Source organism: Mytilus trossulus, chromosome 6 (assembly GCF_036588685.1).
Source record: "Mytilus trossulus isolate FHL-02 chromosome 6, PNRI_Mtr1.1.1.hap1, whole genome shotgun sequence".
Taxonomy (NCBI): Eukaryota; Metazoa; Mollusca; class Bivalvia; order Mytilida; family Mytilidae; genus Mytilus; species Mytilus trossulus.
Window position 1 is genome coordinate 22,349,111 of NC_086378.1, and position 22,009 is coordinate 22,371,119.

Consider the following 22,009-nt stretch of genomic DNA (forward strand, 5'->3'; position numbering starts at 1 on the left):
TAAATATTTAGTTATTTTAACAATGGTAATGTTTGTTTTTTTCAACTTATTGATTTTGAATGACCCTCTCCCCTTTGTTTCAAACACAAATATTCTTACCTTGTGTAACAGCAGGGGTGTTTGGCACATTATTATAACCCACTACAGATATAATTCTGGCAAGTTCTGAGTTGACTTTCTGTAGAGACTGAGCTATGGGGTTTGTACCACTAGCTGCTGGTAAAGTTGACATGGTCTCTGTTAGTTGGTTATTTTGTCTGCTTAAAGCTGTAAACAATAAGATTAATTTGGATTAATACATAAATATAAAATTAGATGTAGTATGATTTTCAATGAGACAATCGTCCACCAAAGACCAAATGACGTAGATGTTAGCAAATATAGGTTGACATACAGCCTGTGTATCAGCTTATAAAATTATTATACATGTATGTACTTTATAAAAAATACAGGCTGTTTTTATCTATCTGTAAGCTGTTGGTGTTAAGCATGGCTGAGTACAGGATAAACGTTTAAAAATTTCATTCATAAACACCTATTTACAGTGTTTTTCTAATAAAAGTACACAAATAAACAAGAAATTTAACAAAGCTTTATTCAATTTTTAATTCATTCATATCTCTGTATTTTGTTTTTAACTTATTGCAAATGACATATACTCTTTATAAAATTATCAAAATTATTTTTTTAAACATTAATTTAGGTCACCGCATATAATAGTTTTTCTGACCTTGTCAAATACAAATGAGCATTATCATGTTTATCATATCTGTTATTCATAATTATAGTGATTATCTTTGACCCTGACATAGTGGAAACTTACCTTTTATAACATTATCAAGGTCGTTGTCATTACTACTGATTCCACTACTTTCTTCATCACTGAGGTCAGCAGACGGCATCATAGGAGACTGGTATTTATATTCAAAGGGAGAATACTCTATTTCACTATCACTGGCAGACTAAAATATATAATAGAATCATTTGAAAATAACAATTCTTCTTTTGGCACTGGTGGCTCCAACAGCAAGAGAAAAAAAATTATATTGCAAGTTCTAAATTTGCTCCCTGTCTATACAAAATTTGAATGAATGTAGCAAATATCATTACAAGATCTCAAGTAAAAAAAAATAGACATAAAGAAAAAAAACACACCTATTCAATAACAATGGCAACCACTGATGAAAATCCTCACTTGAGAAAAACTTTCCCATTACAATGGAAGGAAGTACCCAAAAATACATTTGTAAAATTAAGATCTAGTCAATTTAATGGTAGACACTTAGCATCAACCTGCAAGCAAGCATGTTATCACAAAAAGGCAGCTTTGGGAAATAATGAAATTTCATGAGTGATAAAAAAGCACAGAAAAAATTGTTGATCATTAAAGCTTCAAATTTATATGTAAGCAATAGAGATAGCACTTGGATTAGTTGCTGTAAAAAAAAAGCATTTCTTATCAAGAATGTTAAATAAAATTTACTTACATCAGTACCAAACCTATTCCGTAAGTGTCTGAGTTTTCTTTCCTTTTCTCTAACAAGTTTAGATCCTGTCTTCATGTGATTGGCTAAATCATCTAATTCTGCTGTTTCTTTGTCCAATGAATGCTGGACCGTCTGTAATACACTTGCTGACATGCCCTGTAAAACAAATAGGTTTTTAACGTTTAAAATATTTCTTTATTTAGAGGATAAATAAAGCCTGCATGCAACTTTTTTTAGATACAGGTAAACAAATGGAGACATTTAATGTTTTCAACAAATCGTAGAAGTTTTAAATCAGCTTTTGAAATTTTCAATAAAACTTTATTTTATTGACTGCATTTAAAATTTCGTTGTTCAAAATGTCATATTTTTGTGTTTTCATTCTAATTTACAGGGAAGACTATAAAATAAAAGTATTCACTTTATCTCAAATTTACGTATCAGTTTTCAAAATAAAAATAAAAAAAATTATTACCCCTTGTCCTTGTTTAATCATGTCCTTCATTAATTCTTGTCTAGCTGCAGTAAGTCCAGACTGGCGTCGTTTTAAGGAATGTCGTTGTTTACGTAAGAATTCTTTTGCCATGGATATTGAATTGATTTCTTTGGCAAACTGTTGTCGTACCCCACTGAAAATCATAAATTTCAACATGATCAGTTCTTCTTGAATTTCAGTGCATTAGAGTTTTGATAAGTTCTTAAGGCATAGGTCTTTTAATATGTAAAAATCTCAAAGGTGTCACAGAATAGAAGTTCCTTCATAATACAAGTTCCAAATGGAAAGAATATTCTGGAATATTACTTCCACAGGAATAACTATTACAGTAAATGTTCCTAACCGAATAAATAGTATAGAATATTTGTTCAATCAGGTACAGGTATTATGACATTGTTTATAATAAAGTTTCCACTGGAACTTCTGTTAGGTGGAACAAATATACGTTGACAAGAGGAAGAGAAAGGTTTGTACTTTATGTGTGTAAATTTCAAGAATCATGCTTAAATGAACACAAAACTTTCAATAAAATAGTAAGCTTTGAAACAAAATACATTTGTGAAGTTAGTTCAAAGTAAAACATATAAAATCTTGTAAAACTCGACAACAAAATTGTTGGCGTCTATTTTACAAATTACAATATCACTCAATCTTTCTAATAACATATTTAGACATTTTAAAGAAATGAAGATGCATTATATCTTTGATCTTCTTTCACTTGTTTGCCAATTTTATTTTTATATAATACAAACTTTATTTTTATACTTATTATAGACCTTACCTAGATTTAAAGGCCGGAACATCATCAAACTGACTTTCATCACTAAGTAAATCTTGCCAGGCATAGTTATTATAACCCACTGATGGGTCCTACAAAATAAAATCTTACTTTAAATCATACTATGTCAGTGTGTATAATTTCATATTGCATAATTATCAAAATCACAGTGCTATACTTAAAACGCTAGCATTGAGACTTCAGTTCTTGTAATGTTTCTTTTGCTAGACAATAAATGTATAAGTATTATATGGTTATTGGTTAAAACTATCTCTCTGTACTTGCATGCTTAAAGATACAAATATCACATATATTCCTGTAACAATCTTATATGATAGAACTCTGGTAGACTCTACTGTTATCTTTTGTAACTTTTCTGAAACTTGGACCAATAAAGAAATGAGTAAAATGAGATGTGGTGTATATATTAATTAGACAGCAAACCAACAAAAAAATTAACCAGTTTGGCATTTGAAAAGGTCCCTTGTTTATCCATTAAGATATGAGGAGGTCTATTTTTTTTTTATGATATTTTTTTTTTTTATTGGGTCATCTTCTTGAATCTTTATCAACAAAAAACTGGTTCATTTATATTCTAACGGAATATTGTTTTCCTTGTCAGCTTTTTCTGTTACAACATTAAAAACATAGAACTTACATCAAATTCTTCACTTCTATCTTGACCTCTTCGCCTCCTTCCAATATCTAACAACATATATAAATTACCTTTAATTCATGACGGAAATCATTATACAAACAGCTAAAACAGTTCATATAAAAGATTATCAGGTAGTTATTGTTGCAAGTTACAAAACAAATGATCACAAAATACTAATATTCAATAAAACATATATTTTCCAAAAATTCAATTTGAGAAAAGTCTGAAATTGTAAATTGTAAATTTGGAAACAAACCCAAGAGATGTCACAAATCATGGTTTCTAAAAATAAAATTACTAAGTGAATAGCATTTTAATTTTTTTTTCTAAACCTTAATTCTAAAACTATAAAATTTAACTTAACCTGAAGATATCCAATACAAGATAACAATCAGTTAAACAGAATACTTTTAAAGACAAAACTTATCATGGAAATAAAACCAGGACATATGCTCTGTGGAATATAAGAATGAAATAAGGTCTATCTGTTTGTGTAATGCTTGAGCCTAAACATGAAATCAGTAAATTATGGTCTTTTAAAAATAAATAAACAACCCTCACCTTCTTCATCACTGAAGTCAGTGTCATCGAATCGTTGTTTTCTCCGTCTCTTGTCTGATTTGCTGGCACGTAATCGTTCATCCATGAATGATTTTTCTTCCTCTGCAGCATCGATGATTTTTTGATTGAGTGATGTAAAATCTTTACTTTTTCTGTCTATCTTGTTCTGCATTTCACTGAAAATGAACACAAATAATTAACATTAAAACATAGACAATGAGACTGTCTTTATATTTACATTTTTCAAAAGACTGATTTTATCTGAATGATTGATGAAAGAATGAGAAGTTTCTAATATACATGAACTGATGATTATAAAATGTTATGTCTGACAAAATGGAACTTTTAGGATCTTAATATATGATCTTAATTGCCATCTACATAGCACAAAACACTAACATGCATATGTAACTATAAACTAACATATCTAATAAGTCATGCATGTTAAACAGTGTTCAACTGAGTCATGCATGTTAACTCAACAATGTTCTAATGAATCAGTTCTACAGACACTCTAGTATTTTGAAGGCATCGAATGTAGTCTTTCATCTTCTTTCATTATGTGTATAAAAGTCACTTGTAACTCTCCCCTTCGTCTAAAATCTGAACACCATTTTAAATATCTATTTTTGCACATATAACTGTACGAACCATTTCAATTTAGTTTAGTTGAAAGTTGAGATATTATAAGAAAATTATAGAGATTAAGCACTGGTATAGAATATTAACAGGCAAGCATTTTGGTTGCATAGGTGTATATATAAGCGATCCATCATCCATTGCAAGAAATGCTTTTGAGAAGGTCAGATAATTTCTGTTTGTAAACTTTGATACAAGCTTCTGAAGAAAACTCTTCAAAATAAAACCGATAAACTGTTGACCCCATTACCAATCATGCAAGAACTGTGAAAACAATCATGCATTTATCAAATTGGTTTTTTTTTCTTCATTTTTTTTTATAAGGAAGTCAAATATTTTCACCTTTATGACAAGTAAAGACAAATGTTAAATATTTAAATGAGTAATACGTTTTATGGATGGGACAATGTTACTTATTTTTCTATAATATCTACTGTAAGTGCATTATCTATTAAATATACATATATGGCTGTAGAATTTTATAAATGCTTATTCTTTTTTTTAGTTTTAATGAAAAAAATACTCTATAACATGAACCAAACATATTTTTCCAAGTTTTGCTAAGCTCTATATACAAGCCTATAGAAAATTGATACTTTATCCTCTAAATCCATGAAAATTGGTTTACCACTTATAGTAGCAAATCCAAAGTATCTGAATGAATATCTTAAACTTTTTCCGAGACATACCCTAAAGTAAGCTAAGCAGTTGCAAGGAAACTGAATAACCTGTGTGATTTATCCTCTAACGTTTCTACAGCCATATTTATGAAATATAGTATGCAAGCTGTAATTCTTAAGGTGATAGGAAAGTATGTTAATGGAAACATGATACATGATGTATTTAGACATATAGACAACAGATAGTCCCTGTATACCAAGGGCTTGCTATATACTTACTATCTATCTATACTGTAAAAGGTAAACAATATACTCAAGTTAGAACGATTACAAAAAGGTATGGAAATACAGTAAAACCTATCATGTCTTCAGCTCTGCAACACCAGGTTTTACTATATGTAAGGTTCTACAACTCATACTTATGATAAGTAAGAGAAATGCTGCTAAATTAACCTCTAAAAGCTGAGAAATATCAACAAACTATTTAATGATTTTCTTCTCAATATAAGATAATCACTACATAAAAGATATTTCTAGATATAAGAATTTTGCTATTTAAAAAAGATCTTTCTACAATAAGAGAATTTTCTACTTGAAGAGTCTTTCTATGATATAAGAAATTCACTACTTGAAGATATAACTACATTAAAAAAGCTATAGCAACTATATTATTGTAGGTTTTCATAGTTATCATTTTTATTGGAGGAGTTAATTATTTCTATAAATAAAGTGGATAAAATTAAATCAACAACAGCTTACTTAATTTTCCTGCTCATTTGTTCTTTGTTAAATTTCAGCTTTGTTATATCTCCTTCCAATTGTCGTTTTTCTGTCTTTAAGGCATCCACAGCATCTTGTAAAGATCTTAATTCTTCCCTTAATTGTCTTCTTTCTTCTCTCATTCTTTCTAATTCTTTCTCTCCAAGGTTTGATGCTTTTCCTGAAAAGGCCGCCTGTAAAAAATATCACATCACAAATATGAGAAAATTATATAACCATATACATATGTAAATACACTTCAGCTCTGGTATTTGCAGAGTCAAAATGTATACACTGATAAACAATTGTATAAATGATGCATTGATAATGTGTGGTCCTAGAACAAAACTTTGCAAACCCATTTTTTTTCCAAGTACAATGTATAAAATCTAGATGTTTGGAGGCTTTTCATAACATCTAATAAAATACATGACACCTCTGAAACACAACCGTTTATAGAAGCAAAATTTTGTACGATATAGTGCTTACTGGTGGTAAGCTTGGAAATTATCAGTCTTCATTTACGTTTGAATGGAAAATAAATCTCACGAAATATTTAAAGCTGGCATTTAGAAAGTATCTTTTAGTAATTTAGAAAGTATCCTTTTTTAGTTACCTCTTGATCTTTATCAAATCCATCACTTTCATCTCGGAACTTTTTCTTTCTTTCTGCCAGTTTCTGTTCTTGACTCTCTAAGTTTTTCATTAATTTATTTAAATCTGTCTTCTTTCTTTCATATTCAGTTAATTTTTCCTGGTAATCTTCATCCTGGAACAGAGAAACATATGTTAATGAGAAAGTGAAATGTACTACTGATACAGTTGATGTTAGTTTTGTTTGTAAGGTATAAGCTTATTCAAGGAAAATTAAGAACAGCAATTCCATTCAAGAAACTTAAAACATTTTATCAAATACACTAAAATTGTATAATTATAAACATATGAATAAGAATTTTGTTTGAAAGTTACTTCTAGAATAAGATAATAATGTAGTAAGCCTAATTCAACTATAAAATGCTTTTTTAGATTTTGAAGTGTTTATAACCCACAAATATTATGCAGCAACTTTATTTGTAATAAAATTGAGAATGAAAATGGGGAATGTGTCAAAGAGACAACAACCCGACCAAAAAGAAAAAACCAGCTGAAGGCCACCAATGGGTTTTTACTACAGGGAGAAAATCCAGCACAAATCTCTTTGTTCTATAAAATTCCTTCAGATGCCCTTTAACCTTTGCTGACTAATTACCTCATCCTCTAACTGTTCTTTCACTGCATCTTTCTTTCTCTCATATTCTCTCTGTACTTCTTCTGTGTCTTTCTCATACTGTTTCTGAAGCCTTCTTGTTTCTACTTTTAGCTTGTCCTCTAACAAAGTTTGTTCTTTCTTTTCCTGTTATTTAAAATTCAAACTGAATTTTTATACTTGCATATTAAACCATTATTTTATAAACAAATATTTACAAAAGAATTTATAAGCAGAATGTATGATTATGAGTCTCATTATCCTATAGTTTCTTAAGTTAGCAAAATTGCATGTAAATTGATTGTATTAAAGTTGCATTTCATTATTAGCAGCACAAATTTATTCAAACAAACCTTTCTGAGAAATAGTTATATAACATGTTAACATATAATAAATGTTTCTATGTTTCATAATTATATATCTTCAATTTTATATTCCTCTCAAAAATTTTAAATCTTTAGATGATCTTATTTTTTACAAATATCAATGTTTACCAAGCAATTGGAAAGAACAACGAAATGCAGCTGATTGAGTTATTGATATTGGCTGTTACAAATCACTTTTGTAGTGTCATTGTGAAATACTCAATACATCTTAGCTAGCGCAAATCAAATTATAATCCATTTGTTTTGTCCACAACCAGAATATTTTATTATTGTACGATATGCAGACAAAATCCAATTTGCTTTCTGCCATAAATAATAAGCTCTAAAATTTTTGCAATAAAATCCATACTAATATCAATAACAAACCTTCCTATTATTATCATCTTTCATTTTCTTTACTTCATTTTCATGATCTTCTTTTAACCTTTGAATCTCCTTTTCTTGTCTATCTTTTATTTCCTTTCTTCTTTCATCCAAAACCTCACTTAACTGTAAATCAACAAGAAATTCTTTAAATCAAAGCATGACCAATAGATTCATTAATTGATTGAAGGTTGCTTAATATTAAGAAGCAAGTACTACATGCATACTCAGTACCATAACATGTTAGCGAAATAAATATAAACCCTTTCTTTGAGCTTACTGGTAGTAACCAACAGGTTAAGTTAGATTTTGAACATGTCAGCTAACAAGACCTAAGGAATACACCTCCCTCTTCTGAGTCTTCTCATATATATTACTCTGACTGGACTGACCAGTCTTTACTCATTGGGCAGATCCAGGGGTGTGGGGGTTGTTCAAGGGGTTGGAACCCCCCCTTTTTTTAGCCGATCAATGCATTTGACTGGGGACATTTAGCTGGAACCCCCCCCCCCCCCCTTTGTCCTGGGTTGAGAACCCCCCTTTTTAAAATGGCTGGATCCACCCCTGTTGCTCTTACTCCTATATGCAACATGACTTGTTATAAAGCAGCAAATACAAATTTTAAAGTCTAGCGGTTTGACACAGCTGGGGATAGTTCCAAAGACCTCCATTTTAAAGGTTTTACATCCTACCATGAGATCATCAAACTATACTTGAGAAGTAATGATGTTTAAAATTAACTGTTGTGTAAAATAACATCTCCAGTTATGAAATAGTACAGTAATAAAAATTTAGCAGGTATTTTCATATAACGAAAAGAATTGGATATATTAGCATCAACTTTTAATCTGAACTTTGTTAACATCATCAAACTGTATATATAATGTCTATTCAATATCTTGGTATGTGGATCTGTTGACAGTGATCTAGAATGTTATCCGTCATAAGGGTTCAATTAATATGCAGTTTCAAATCTTTTGACTGAAGTTGAAAAAACTTGTAACATGATAGCATGTTTTCAATTCAATCACTGTTTTATTTCTGTTAGTAATTTTGGCCTAAATTGCCATTTTTTCTCCCTTTTTCGCTAAGAATTTAATATATTAAGATCTATTAATAGTTACCCCTCTATCTAAATCATCAATAGCTCTTTGTCTCTGTTTTGCCATGTCCAATTGTTGTTCTTTTTGTTCCTTCTCCTGCTCTTCTAATCTCTTTATCTGATTGGTTATTTTCTTCAAATTCTAAAATTCATGAAACTCATTTTCACTTTATCTACAAAACATCTGATTTTACATATGCTATGGAAAATAATCAAAACCAACCTGTGCCTTATGACAGGTATTCAGTTGAAGATTGCCGATGGGCTATAGCATTGTCCTGTTGACAGATAGTATTATTGCACAGAGGTCAAAACCTCATCATGGTATTGTTGTTTTATTTTAATAAAAGCTGATTTCAATAGTGTTGTTGAGTATCATTATTCTAAAGGGTGCTTACATACATAAAACAGAAAAAGAAAACAGATCTTTCCTAGCCTGTGTTATATGATAAATTACATTGTTAAAATGTCAAAAATTTCTCTTGAATGTATCTTACTGTTAACCTCTTTTTATGTATGTTTTTTTTTAAATGACCAGTTCAATTTTTATTTTGTATTATTTGCTCAGTGGGAAAATACATTTGAAAAAAACCCTGATGTACTGTTCAACAGAAGGTCTGAGACCACAATTGTTGTCCCTTGATTTTCGTTGTTCAGGAATGTAGTTCCTATTGTGGACAGTGTGTTACTTGCCAATTTTTTGTATACCCGTTTCAAATGTATTTTTCCATGTTTAATGCTTCAAATAGCAAGTCAAGGAATGAAATGACACTGTCAAATAATTTGGGTCATGAACTTTTAAGTAAAGTAGTGATTTGGTCCAGCTGAAAAAGGGTAAAAATTAGCACTTCCGAAGCTGTCAAAAGATTTCAAGACCCCCTTTGCGTAAATTTGTCCATATTTTGAGTTATGGCCGATGAAGTTTTCTATAATTTTGATATAATTTGTCCCAAAAGTAGTACAACACACTGTAAAAAATTTATTGAGAAAGCGCAGGTGGGATTTTTTTATTTGCATTTGTTGTCTTAAAGAAATTAACTACGAAATAATTGAGGTCTCGGACCAGAAACTTCATTAATGATACTGGTAAAGAATCAATGATAAATAAATACAAGAACTACAAACTCAATTGCAAGGATAAAAAACTACGATTGACCATGATAACGATTATCTAAATTTCATAACCATCTTGAAGTGATAAAGGTTAAATGTTGTAAAAAACAACAACAATAAATGCCAGACTTATAATTTTGTAAGCATGACGCACGTTTCGTCTCGTCAGTAAAGCACAAACAAACAAATTTCAACTTTGTTCATTATTTGGATTTTGAAGTTTTTTTGTTTGTGATTTACTGACAAAACTAAACTTGCGTCATCCATACAAAATCCTTGTTTTTCTACATTTAACACTTCTCAACTTTGTACTTAATTTGACCTTTTGTATTTTTTTAATCCAGCGTCATTGACTAGACGAAAAGAGTGACTGACGTAAATTATAAACCTGTTAATTTATGCATTTTTTTTTAAACAGTTAACCTTTACCAATACAGGAAGTAAAAACTTGATAATTGTTTTAAGGTCAAATCAAAGCTGTGGGTGATATCCTTATTGTTCTACACTTAACACTTTTACATAAAGGTCAATGTCAAAGCTTTAAGTTCAATGATTACGTACATTTCTTTATAATGCAACTATTCTTGGACATGTTTTCCTATACTAAAGTACGTCAATATCTAATTAATAGATGTCGGCTTCTCATATCTGAGAGGAATTCGCCTAGAAGATATGAGAATCCTACATCTGAATGACATAGAAGCAATAAATAATCATTTAAAATTTTCTCTTATTCAAAAAAGAGCAATAATTTTTTTTTTAAATTTCAAGATGCAGTAACACTTTCAGAAGATGTTTCATAGTTATAGAATTGAGATGGCATCTTTATTAAATTAATACTTTATCACTGCATTTGCTTGGCAATGTAAATCAATATCCCATCTGAAATTTTTGCTGATAAAGGAAAACACTTCTATCTAAATTGTCAATGACGGTTTGGTCCCTCAAAATTATGAAAAGTAGGAGGTTTATTTTAAAATTACAAAGATCTTTCTTAGGGAAGCATGAACACAGGGTTTGTATTTCATTTAGTTAGCTGAATCAAGCTATTACATCTGAACTGTTTACACATGCATGGATTTTCCTGTAGACTGTAATTCCATAACCCACTAGACTTGTTTAAAAAATGGGTTGAAAAGAGACATATAATTTATAGTTTTGAAAGGAATGCCTATATTACCTCTTCATGTTGGTCACCCATTTCCATTTTCAATTGTTCTATTTTATTTCGATGTTTTCTCTCCATTTCATCCTTGACCTTCTCTACCTCAAGGTCATACTTTCTCTGTAATGATTCTACTTTTGTATTCTTCTCATCCTCTAATCTCTTTTGTTCATTTTCTGATGCTGATTCAACCTAGATACAGAAGTATATCAAAGAAATTTAAACACTATTTTTCTATCTCTTGTAATGCTATATAAAGTTTTTTCCTAAAAAAATTTTTTAATAATTATAATTTCTGGTTTTACATTTCTATACTGCATGCAGTTCCAATTAAATAATGATACTGAAAACAGCTAAATAATTATAATGATTTTTTTGCCACATCCCTACGTATATTGCATCACCAATCTTGAAAGGCTTTAACAAAACCTTAAAACATTTTTCTAATGATTCCTAGATAGTAAAGTTATGACTCTAAAGACAACATATACTTTCCCCTTTATCTGATAGTAAACCAGAAGATAAGGAATAAAACATTTTTATTCTGCAATCATGACATTACATTTAACTACAAAAACTATTTTATGATACGCATATATGGTAATTTGATGCAAACAGCATCTGATTAAATAAGAAATGAACTTTCAAGCTCTTTTATCTTTCTCTAAAAAAACAAATTTTATAAAAATATTTCATGCCTTCCATCATAGCCAGCTTAGCAACCTTATGTCTTGCTTCAACGTTATTTAGTGACAAAAAAAAGATGATGACTGTTTTCATTCACTGCCTTAATATTAAGGATTTTTTAACAAATATTTACCTGATTATTAATTCTACTCAATATTTCTCTCTTTTGAGATTCTAATTTTGTCTGTTCATCTCTCTGTAGTACATTGACTTCTGCTCTTAAATTTTCTAATGCTCTGTCCATTTGTTTTCTAAGTGAAAAATATGAATATAATTATAATAAATATGAGAAAAAAAAAATCACTGTTTATAAATTTCAACAAGACAAAATAATTTCCTCATTTAGTAGATTTCTTTGGAAAAATAAAAAAATGTATAGATTTTTTCAAGCGATTGATGACATCTTTTCTGTTATATTTTTGAGTTTAATGGTTTGGATAATTATTATGCATTCTAATTTTTTAGAATGCATTTCATACATGAAAAAAGACAAAAAAACATATTGCTGTTAGTAAAATGCTAATTCAACCATTTAAAAAAAAAGAACTGCTCATATTACTATGTTAGTTCTTTTGTATTTAATTTTTTTTTTTTATATATTGAACAGTTTAACTTATGAAATTTTAATCGTGTACCCAAACTATATTTAAGATTGATCAAATGGGAAGGGAAGGGTATTAAAAGGAAAAATTTGTTAGTTATAAATTAGAATATATTTTTAGTGTTAAAAGGATTAATTGATAATTTTTTGCTAAATTTCCAGTGACATATTTTTCGTGCATATTCAAGACATGTGTTAAAAAAATGAATGAATAAAAGGAACTGTTCGTTCTTATTGTTGAAGCATAACAAATCTTTATTTATATCATGGTCATTTAAATGAATTTGAAGAGAATTCCACAAATTCAGTAATATCTTGATAACATAAGCATACCAGTGATTAAGCCAGATACACTTTGATTTGTAACACCAAGCTTGTAATCAGCCAAACATTTAACATATAAAGTAACATGCATGCATTTGATTCTTAAACAAAAATTATGCAAAAATATGTACATATTGTAAATTGTACTTGGAACAATTTATGTTCAGTATAAAATTTTCTCCACATTCTGCACGGACTGTGAAACATAATTATAAACATGCAACAACAGTAATCCCTCCACCATATCCATGCTAACAATTTAATTATAATAACATTCATGCAAATTTGGAGTTCTGTGAACATTGAATTATACCGAATGTTGACTTCCTCCTCGGACAGCTGTTTGTCAATTACTTCTTGTATTTTACTTTCATTCTCTTGTTTTAGAACTGATGATTTTTCTTCCATTTCTGTTTTGTATTGACTTTCTAAGTTGCTGATAGGAATACCAAATAAATGATAATTTGTTGATACAGTTGGAGACATATTTAATGTAAGTCATCATTGTTTACCTTGTTATGAAGCCATTAAAGATTTCATAAATATAATTTAGCAATTAATAGCTACTGCAGTGAAAAGTACTTTTATTCATGGGTGTTGATAGCCAAAGTTTCAAATAATAACTAGATCATGGGTTGAATGATTTTAACAAACATATCAACAGAAATTTTGCTTCAGTAACATGTTCCAGTATTTGAATAAACAAGAATGTGTCCATAGTACACGGATGCCCCACTCGCACTATCATTTTTTATGTTCAGTGGACCGTGAAAATAGGTTCAAAACTTTAATTTGGCATTAAAATTAGAAAGATCATATCATAGGGAACATGTGCATTAAGTTTCAAGTTGATGTAACTTTAAATTCATGAAAAACTACCTTGACCAAAAACTTTAACCTGAACTTTGCACTACCATTTTCTTTGTTCAGTGGACCATGAAATTGGGGTCAAAACTATAATTTGGCATGAAAATTAGAAATATCATATCATGGGGAACATGTGTACTAAGTTTCAAGTTGATTGGACTTCAACTTCTTCAAAAACTACCTTGACCAAAAACTTTAACCTGAAGTCAACGGACGCACAGACGGACAAACGAACGGAGGCACAGACTGGAAAACATAATGCCCCTCTACTATCGTAGGTGGGGCATAAAAACCTAGGAAACAGCACCCAATGAACAAAAGTGATTTCAGAGTAGAAGAAAACTATAAAATTTAACTAACACAATATAAATACTAAAGTATCTTAGAAGAGAAGAAAAATCTATCTACAAGTCTATACTATTGCATAAATCTATATAAGAACATAATAAAAGTTTTGAAGTAAAGAAGTTCTACAAAGCTAGTTAATGAAAGTGTCTATAATAACTTCACCAAAAGCTTAATAAAATATAATGCTACAATAATTAACACTATACCTAATGTACTCTTCATTTTCCATCTTCAATTTTCTTTCCTCTTCTTCCTGTTCTCTTTTGATTTCATCTCTCATTCTCTTTATTCTTCTGTCTTTGTCCTGAAAAGTGTAAATATTTTTAATAAGTAATTATGTAAGCATGATTTTGAAGCCAAAATATCAATAGTTTATTTGTCTTTTTATATGTTGGTTTAAATGATAATGAACACTTTCATATTTAAATAAAGTTAATAAGGACAAAATATATAAACTGACCTACAGTCCCATAAGATTTCAGTATACCTTATATCATTGAACTTGAGTCGTTCAGTGGGCTTTTTAAGGACGGCTTTCCTAGTGGAAATTTGTGAACTTGAGTAAACAAAATATTGTCTAAAATACTGACATGTACAGAAGACTTCACATTTTGTCAGTAAATAATGTGTTAAGAACTGAACACTCACATTATTTATCAAATTACATCTACAGGTGTGAAGAATAAACTCATCATAGATACCTTTGATATTTATTCAACCAAGTATTTGACATTAAGGAGCAAGAACAGAGACTAGCATGTTCAATCAAAATGATAATAATGTTTCACCTTAATAGACAAAACATTAAAATCCTGACTATGGAAAAGAGTCTAGCACAAAACAAGAGTATCAAAATATCAAGTTATTTACTTGCATTTGTAATGAATGCCACAAAATGAATTACTTTTTATTTAAATTATATATTTATTAAAGAGTCAATTTCACAAAAAAACTTAAGACTAAGATTGATCGTAAGTCATGAACAATTCAGTATACTTACGACAAATCTTAGTCGTAAGTTGTTTTGTGAAATTGACTCGTGCCTTCCATCTATAAAAGACTCATCAGAGATATTTGCATTCAAAAAGTTACAAAAGCCAAAAAAGTACAAAGTTGAAGAGCATTGAGGATCCAAAATATCTGTTAACAGGGAGAGATAAATAATATATCAGGTACAGGTCATATAGCATTACCTCCAGCATTTCCAATCTTTTATCTTCAAACTCTCTGTCAAGTGTATCTCTAAGATCATCATATCTCATCTCACTTGACGCTCTCAGATTGTGTTCTTCATCGTATGTCCTGAAAAGATAGATCGATAGATATATAGTTTATTTATATAAAACCATGCTAATACATAGGTTATAGAGAAGTTTAAAATTCATATTTTCTTATACTTGCATATCTTTTAGGTTTACTTTTATGTGGTTTACATAAATGGTTTGAAAGGAATAATTGGTCGATGGTTGATTAATGTTTTCTGGCATTCATAACAAATGCAGGTAAATAACTTGATATTTTGATAGTCTTGTTTTTGGGCTAGACTCTTTTCCATAGTCAGGATTTTAATGTGTTGTCTATTAAGGTGAAACAATATTATCATTTTGATTGAACCTGCTAGTCTCTGTTCTTACTTCTTAATGTCAAATACTTGATTGAATAGCAGCAAATATCAATTTTGAGGTCTTTAGTTTGCCCAGGCCATGGAAATTATAAACCCCATATATCTTATATCAAAGACTTATCCACAAAGACTATAAACTAGAGGCCTGTGTCGCTCACCTTGGTCTTTGTACATATTAAACATAGGACACAGATGGATTCATTACAAAATTGTGTTACGGTGATGGTGATGTGTTTGTTGATCTTACTTTACTGAACGTTCTTGCTACTTACAATTTTCTCTATCTGTAATTAACTTGGTCCTTTAGTTACAGAAGAATTTTTTTTTAAAAGTTTACAAAAATTAACAAAATTATTGAAAATTGTTAAAAATTGACCATAAAGGGCAATAACTCCTTAACAGGTCAACTTACCATTTAAGTTATGTTGTCTAATTTGTAGATCTATTTTTAGCTATGATGATTGCGGTCAAGTTTGGTTAAATTTAAATTTGGTCAAGTAGTTTCAGGGGAGAAGATTTTTGTAAAAGTTAATGGTGACGTCGGACGCCTTTGGGCCAGGTGAGCTAAAAAGTCTCAGTAAACACTATAAAATACTTACATTTTATCATCATAACTTTCTTGCCTTGTTGTCAATCGTCTGAAATATATACAAAAGCCATTAAAAACATTTTTTCATAATGATTTCAATAAACTCACTGAATGTCCTTAAATGCTAGGCAGCTGACACAGCTATGTGTTCTTATGTAATAAAATATCACAGAAGAACAATAGGCCTTTTCATGGATATTGCAGCCATATTGAAGAAGGTTGAAGTAGTAAGAAGGATGTTTTCACATTGTTTTCAAAGCTTTTTTACCTCTCTTATGAAAATCTTCCTGCAGTTCAATATTGCTGCAATAACCATCAAAAGGCTTATTTAATAATTTTAGGAAGAACTGAATGACAGTCTGTTGTTATCTTTTGAACTTTTTTAAATGGGTCATCAATATCTATGATGCAAACATAAAATGTTGTCTCTTGTTATTATTTTGCATATGCTCCTGCATTAATATATTTCTTAAGATAGTCACCTTTCGTTTTTTTTTCTTTTTCTTACATTTACATCTTGTATGCCACATTTGATATAGTTTATTTCATAACCATTTGCAGTTTGTAAACTATTTTTAAATAGTTGTGCATGGCATAAAGTAACTAAGAAACTGATGACAAAGTGTCATGGTGAATTCAACAACTATAAACAATACTTTAGATCTGATTTACTGGTAAACTTGAAAAAATTATTAGCCACAACCAAACTGGATAATTTCAAATGAAAAATAATGATGTAAATGTCCTATACACCTTGGCAGTTTATCAAATAAGCATGTAGTATTTCACTTTGAAAGACCTACTTTTCAGCAGCACTGGCAGCTATTTCAGCTCTTCTTTTCCTCTCTTCCTCAAATCTGTCTATAGGACTCATCTTACCACCAGGGGAATCTCCTCGAGCAGTCGACATGGCTGACATAGTTCCCTCAAAATCATGTAACTAAAAAACACATTCAAATAATTAAGAACAAAATCTAATATCACCTCCTTTCAATAAGTTAAAATTGTCTCCCATCTTTTATAATGGTTTGATCATGTTCTTATTGTGTATATCTCAAGTTCTTTCTACTGTTTCTTTTTTTTTTCTCTTTTGCCTTTTTATTTTATTTCACTAATACTGAACATAGAGCATTAGTCCAAGACAACAAATTAATTACTGTATATTCAGAAATAATTGCATGCATTTATTATTGCCATTGTTAAAAAATAGACAAAAGAATGAGATTTTATAATGGCAATTTCTGGAAAATCTGCATAAAGATATGTATCAGATATCAGAATGAGAGTTCTTAATAATGCAATACTCAATCAGTCACATTATTAGTTTTAATACAAAATCTTCCAATAATTTCTGAATTTACAGTACAAATAATTTCTGCCAAATTTAACAAAGTTAATATACTCCTTCTGGCCATTTAACATGAAACAAACATATAAGTTGCAAATACAGGACTGTCAATTTGACTAGCTGGTTAAATAACTATACAACCTGACTCATACATTACCTTTTCTAGAGAACCTCTAACTGGTTCTAAACCACCTATATCCATATCCATAATTCTTTCTGATAAATTCTTATCTATACCAAAGTCCTGAAATATTTATGTCATACTTAGAATCTATCATTGTAAAATAAAATAATTTCAGAGACATATGATTACACTATAATTTATAAGTAGTTCAAACCATAATTTGCAACATAAGTTTCCATATGTTTTTAAAGTACTATTTTAGAAACACGTCCGTCTCCAAATATAAAATTAAATGTAGATAAACACCATTTTTATATAATTAGTAAAACTTATGACATACAATACCCCCATAGAGTGGGGTGCTCATTTTCGCCACATCTTTCCATGTTTTCTACAGTTTATGGTCAGGTCTAAATGTTTTTGAAGTATACTGATATTTCTATATGAAGATAACTTCAAATGCAAAATATTCTTAAGGTTGAAAAAGGGTTTGTTTGAAAAAATTATCTGAAAAGTTAGATTTAAAGGTGTTTGAAATTTCTGGATGTTTTGTCAATGGGGGACACATATTCGCCGTTTTTACACATCTATTTAAAACCAAATAACCGCAGCTTTTAACAATTTTTATCAAATCGATTGCATTATAGATGAATAGCAGACATATCAAAGGTGTAAAGAATTTTGTCTCAGTTTAAAAAAATATCATATTTATTATAAAAATATAATTTACTGGTACATTTATTCCATTTCAGCCATCCTTTGAAGTTTTTACACCTCAAAATCCTAAAACGGCGAAATGGTGTCCCTGGCGAAAATGAGCACCCCACTCTACAGGTGTCTGTTTTGATATGTGAAATGTATAATCATATAGTCATGTTCTGCTGTAATGGGGCATTTGCTCTGACGGGTAGTGCAACAGTTTCTGAAGAAAACTTTCAAAAGATGTCAAACAATTGGAAAGGATTGCCTTCATCAGTAAAAAACTTCTTAAAACATAAAAAAAAATCAATAAAAAGATAAGCAAAATCTTGTTAGTCATGCCACTTCAATATACATTTAGTATAGTTTTAGTTGAAATGAAGAGACTTCTCACCAACACACTGTATTTGAACATGTCATGAGAACACTGTATTTGAACATGTCATGAGAACACTGTATTTGAACATGTCATGAGAACACTGTATTTGAACATGTCATGAGAAAGTGTTAATTTGTAAAGCTCAATTCTTATTTTATCTACAAAGGTCTTCGCATTTTACGACTTACAATTTCTTTCCCAAAATCTTCACTGTCTGTTTCTGACTCTCCTTTAGGTTGGTTTTGGTCACTTTCTCCAGATTCCTACATACATATATTCATTTAAGAAGTTCATTCATATGGCATTTCTCCAAACACTAAGTATGTAATTAATATATATAAAATTTACAAAATGAATATTTAACTCTCAACTTAAATTAAATTATATTACATTTGAAATAATAAAATTTTGATTGGTGAAGCATTTTATAAAATTTTCAAACAATATTGAATGGGTTGTTGTATTGAAACTTAATCTATTTACATCCACTAAATTTACAGTAGATGTCCCATTTAATTATTTAATTATAAGTTGTCCAATTCAAATACTAGATATTCATGCTGATAAAACTATACTTATAGTTTATTGTCATAACATAAATACACACAATTTGCTTTTTTTAGTATAAGCTCCTTCACTTTATATGGTAAAACATTTAGGAATTTAGGTCTTTAATGCTCTTCAACTTCGAATTTTATTTGGCCTTTTTTTAAATTTTTTAAACTTATTTGGATTCGAGCGTCACTGCGAGTCTGGCATACATACAAAATTTAGTCCTGGTATCTATGATGAGTTTAATTACTCCTAAGATCATACCCGGTTGTTGGAGAGGTTCATGTTGCTCATTTTTAAACTTTCTATGTTGTGTTATGTGTACTATTGTTTATTATTTTGCAATTTTTGTTTTTTCTGCCATGGCATTATAAGTTTTTTAATGAGTTAGATTGTCCCTTTTGTATCTTTCACCACTTTTTTGGCATACTTCAAACAATTTAGATTTTAATTTTGCTTATTCTAATAACCTGATATTCCATTTCTTGTGGTGTAAGGTTTACACTGTGATGTGGCCTTTCCTCTTCTGGACCCTATAACGATACAGTTTGAAATGTTATGTGATATGAATAAACATGGATAAATATTCATCAGAAATAATTTTAATTTGAATATCCGTGACTATTGTTTAGAAATCACATAAAATATACACCTTGATAGATACTTCTAATACAAAGTGATTTTTGTATTGAAACTTCTTCAGCTGTGTTTAATTCCAACAAAAATACCCAAATCAGTATTAAACTCATCTGCACAACACTTTAAAGAAACCAGGAATTATATCATGTTACTAATTTGAAATAAATAAAGTAATTATTCAGGTTGTCCGACCTTTTTTGTAATACTGCATCAAAGTGTCATTTCAATTTAAGTTTCTTTGTATCAAATTTAAATTTACAGATAAATAATTTATAAAAAAAATTTTTTTTTTTAATAATACTCACATCATCTTCAAACTCATTTGAGTAAAAAGGAATTGACATGCTGCTTGTTAGGTTTCCACTTTTACTCAGCTTCATGGAACCTGTCGTTGTGTTGAAACTTGACTTAACCTAAAAATTTACAAAAGTAGTAACAAATGTATAAACCAAAAATAGCTATTCTGCAGACTTTAAATTAACGCATCCAAATTTGTTTGTCCACAGCCACATATTCAGTGAATGTATAACCTTTTTTCCTTGTTTTATTATGTGTTAAAGGAAACATATTTTTCATGCTGTACTTTGTTTTTATCCATCATTTTCATGGCCATCACATCTTTGTAGAAAGGAGTGAAAATGATTATATCACTGAAAAAAACATACAGAAACATTTAAAATATTTCTTGTATTTGTTTGTCTTCCTGAACATGCATGAAATATTTGCTACTGGACATTAAGCAACCATCAAATTTCACAATCAATCAGTGTAGTTGTGTTCCATTGTTATGATACATTTGTTTGTTGTGTTATGAACAGATACCTCCCACCTTGAAACCCATAAATGTTTCAACCATGTCAACATTTTCTTTCAACAGGTCAGTTTAATTTAAACTATCATAAACTATTTAAAAAATTAACTGCCTAGGAGCAAGTTATTCTAATGTATACAATTCAATGTACTAGTAACTACAACTTTTCCAGTAGTTCGGTTTTGAAAGAGGTTTGAAAAAAAATATAAATGTGAACTACTTTCACGCTTTTTTTTCTGCCAGCAAAGCACTTTCCTGAGGAATGCTGCATCACAACTAAGGAATATCTAGGTACTCTTAATTAAAGAGACCCTAACTAGCATGAGTAAAACACAAAACCAATCAAGTTTCGATATCAGATTTCATGCACCCAACACAATTCTGACCTTGACATTTTCATGCAGTCAAGCTATGATTCAAGAAAACATGAATGAAAATACATGAATGAAAATAAATGTAGTGTTATCTTATTAATTCATGATGTTGATGTCACATCTACTTTCCATGATCATTCTAGCATGCAATAAACTTACTGTTGGTGACATCTACAGAAATATGGATTGGAAAAACAAAGATGTAATTCCAAATTATTTCAAAATATTAGACAACTCCATTACAAAGTTATGAGAGTATAAAATCTGATGCCATCATCTTGGATCATTAATCATCATTAATTAAAACAATAGATTTATACTGAATTGAGCCATTTTTGATAATAGGGTGATAGAGATAGTTGTTTTAACTAGACAATTGAACATTTGAAGTTGAGATAAAAACAGGAATATAAGAATCCATGATGACACATAAAACTGTTTCTAACAAGAGCCAAGTCTATGTGTTTTATGATAAAGATTTATGTTGATTTTCATTTTGTTTGGGCATGCAAAAATATAGTGTGCATAAATAAACCAACTAAATAATGTACTATTGTGTTTGTCAATATGGTCAATCCTTATAGTTTAATCTGGTTCTTTGGTGCATGAATAAAATATCACACTCACAAAAACATGCATTTTTGTAATTTTTTGAAGTAAATTGTATGCA

The 22,009-nt window shown here is 29.6% G+C and overlaps 1 protein-coding gene across 2 annotated transcripts in view; it reads right to left on the minus strand.

Annotated features, from left to right (window-relative positions):
• LOC134720930 (centrosomal protein of 164 kDa-like) overlaps nt 1-22,009 on the minus strand; it is a 52,528-nt gene that overhangs the window by 9,397 nt on the left and 21,122 nt on the right. The window contains exons 8-30 of one of the 2 annotated variants that reach the window (XM_063583510.1): nt 20,460-20,567; nt 19,986-20,048; nt 19,152-19,226; nt 17,919-18,005; nt 17,217-17,353; nt 16,424-16,462; nt 15,394-15,502; nt 14,407-14,504; nt 13,299-13,421; nt 12,194-12,311; nt 11,389-11,565; nt 9,118-9,237; nt 7,997-8,119; nt 7,248-7,391; nt 6,615-6,767; nt 5,999-6,192; nt 3,981-4,156; nt 3,420-3,466; nt 2,765-2,853; nt 1,963-2,116; nt 1,488-1,643; nt 824-962; nt 100-267 (exon numbers count right to left, since the gene is read on the minus strand). In XM_063583510.1, coding sequence (XP_063439580.1) covers nt 100-267; nt 824-962; nt 1,488-1,643; nt 1,963-2,116; nt 2,765-2,853; nt 3,420-3,466; nt 3,981-4,156; nt 5,999-6,192; nt 6,615-6,767; nt 7,248-7,391; nt 7,997-8,119; nt 9,118-9,237; nt 11,389-11,565; nt 12,194-12,311; nt 13,299-13,421; nt 14,407-14,504; nt 15,394-15,502; nt 16,424-16,462; nt 17,217-17,353; nt 17,919-18,005; nt 19,152-19,226; nt 19,986-20,048; nt 20,460-20,567 — 2,797 coding nt within the window. The remainder of the gene's footprint in view (nt 1-99; nt 268-823; nt 963-1,487; nt 1,644-1,962; nt 2,117-2,764; nt 2,854-3,419; nt 3,467-3,980; nt 4,157-5,998; nt 6,193-6,614; nt 6,768-7,247; nt 7,392-7,996; nt 8,120-9,117; nt 9,238-11,388; nt 11,566-12,193; nt 12,312-13,298; nt 13,422-14,406; nt 14,505-15,393; nt 15,503-16,423; nt 16,463-17,216; nt 17,354-17,918; nt 18,006-19,151; nt 19,227-19,985; nt 20,049-20,459; nt 20,568-22,009) is intronic. The other variant, XM_063583511.1, reaches the window with a different exon arrangement.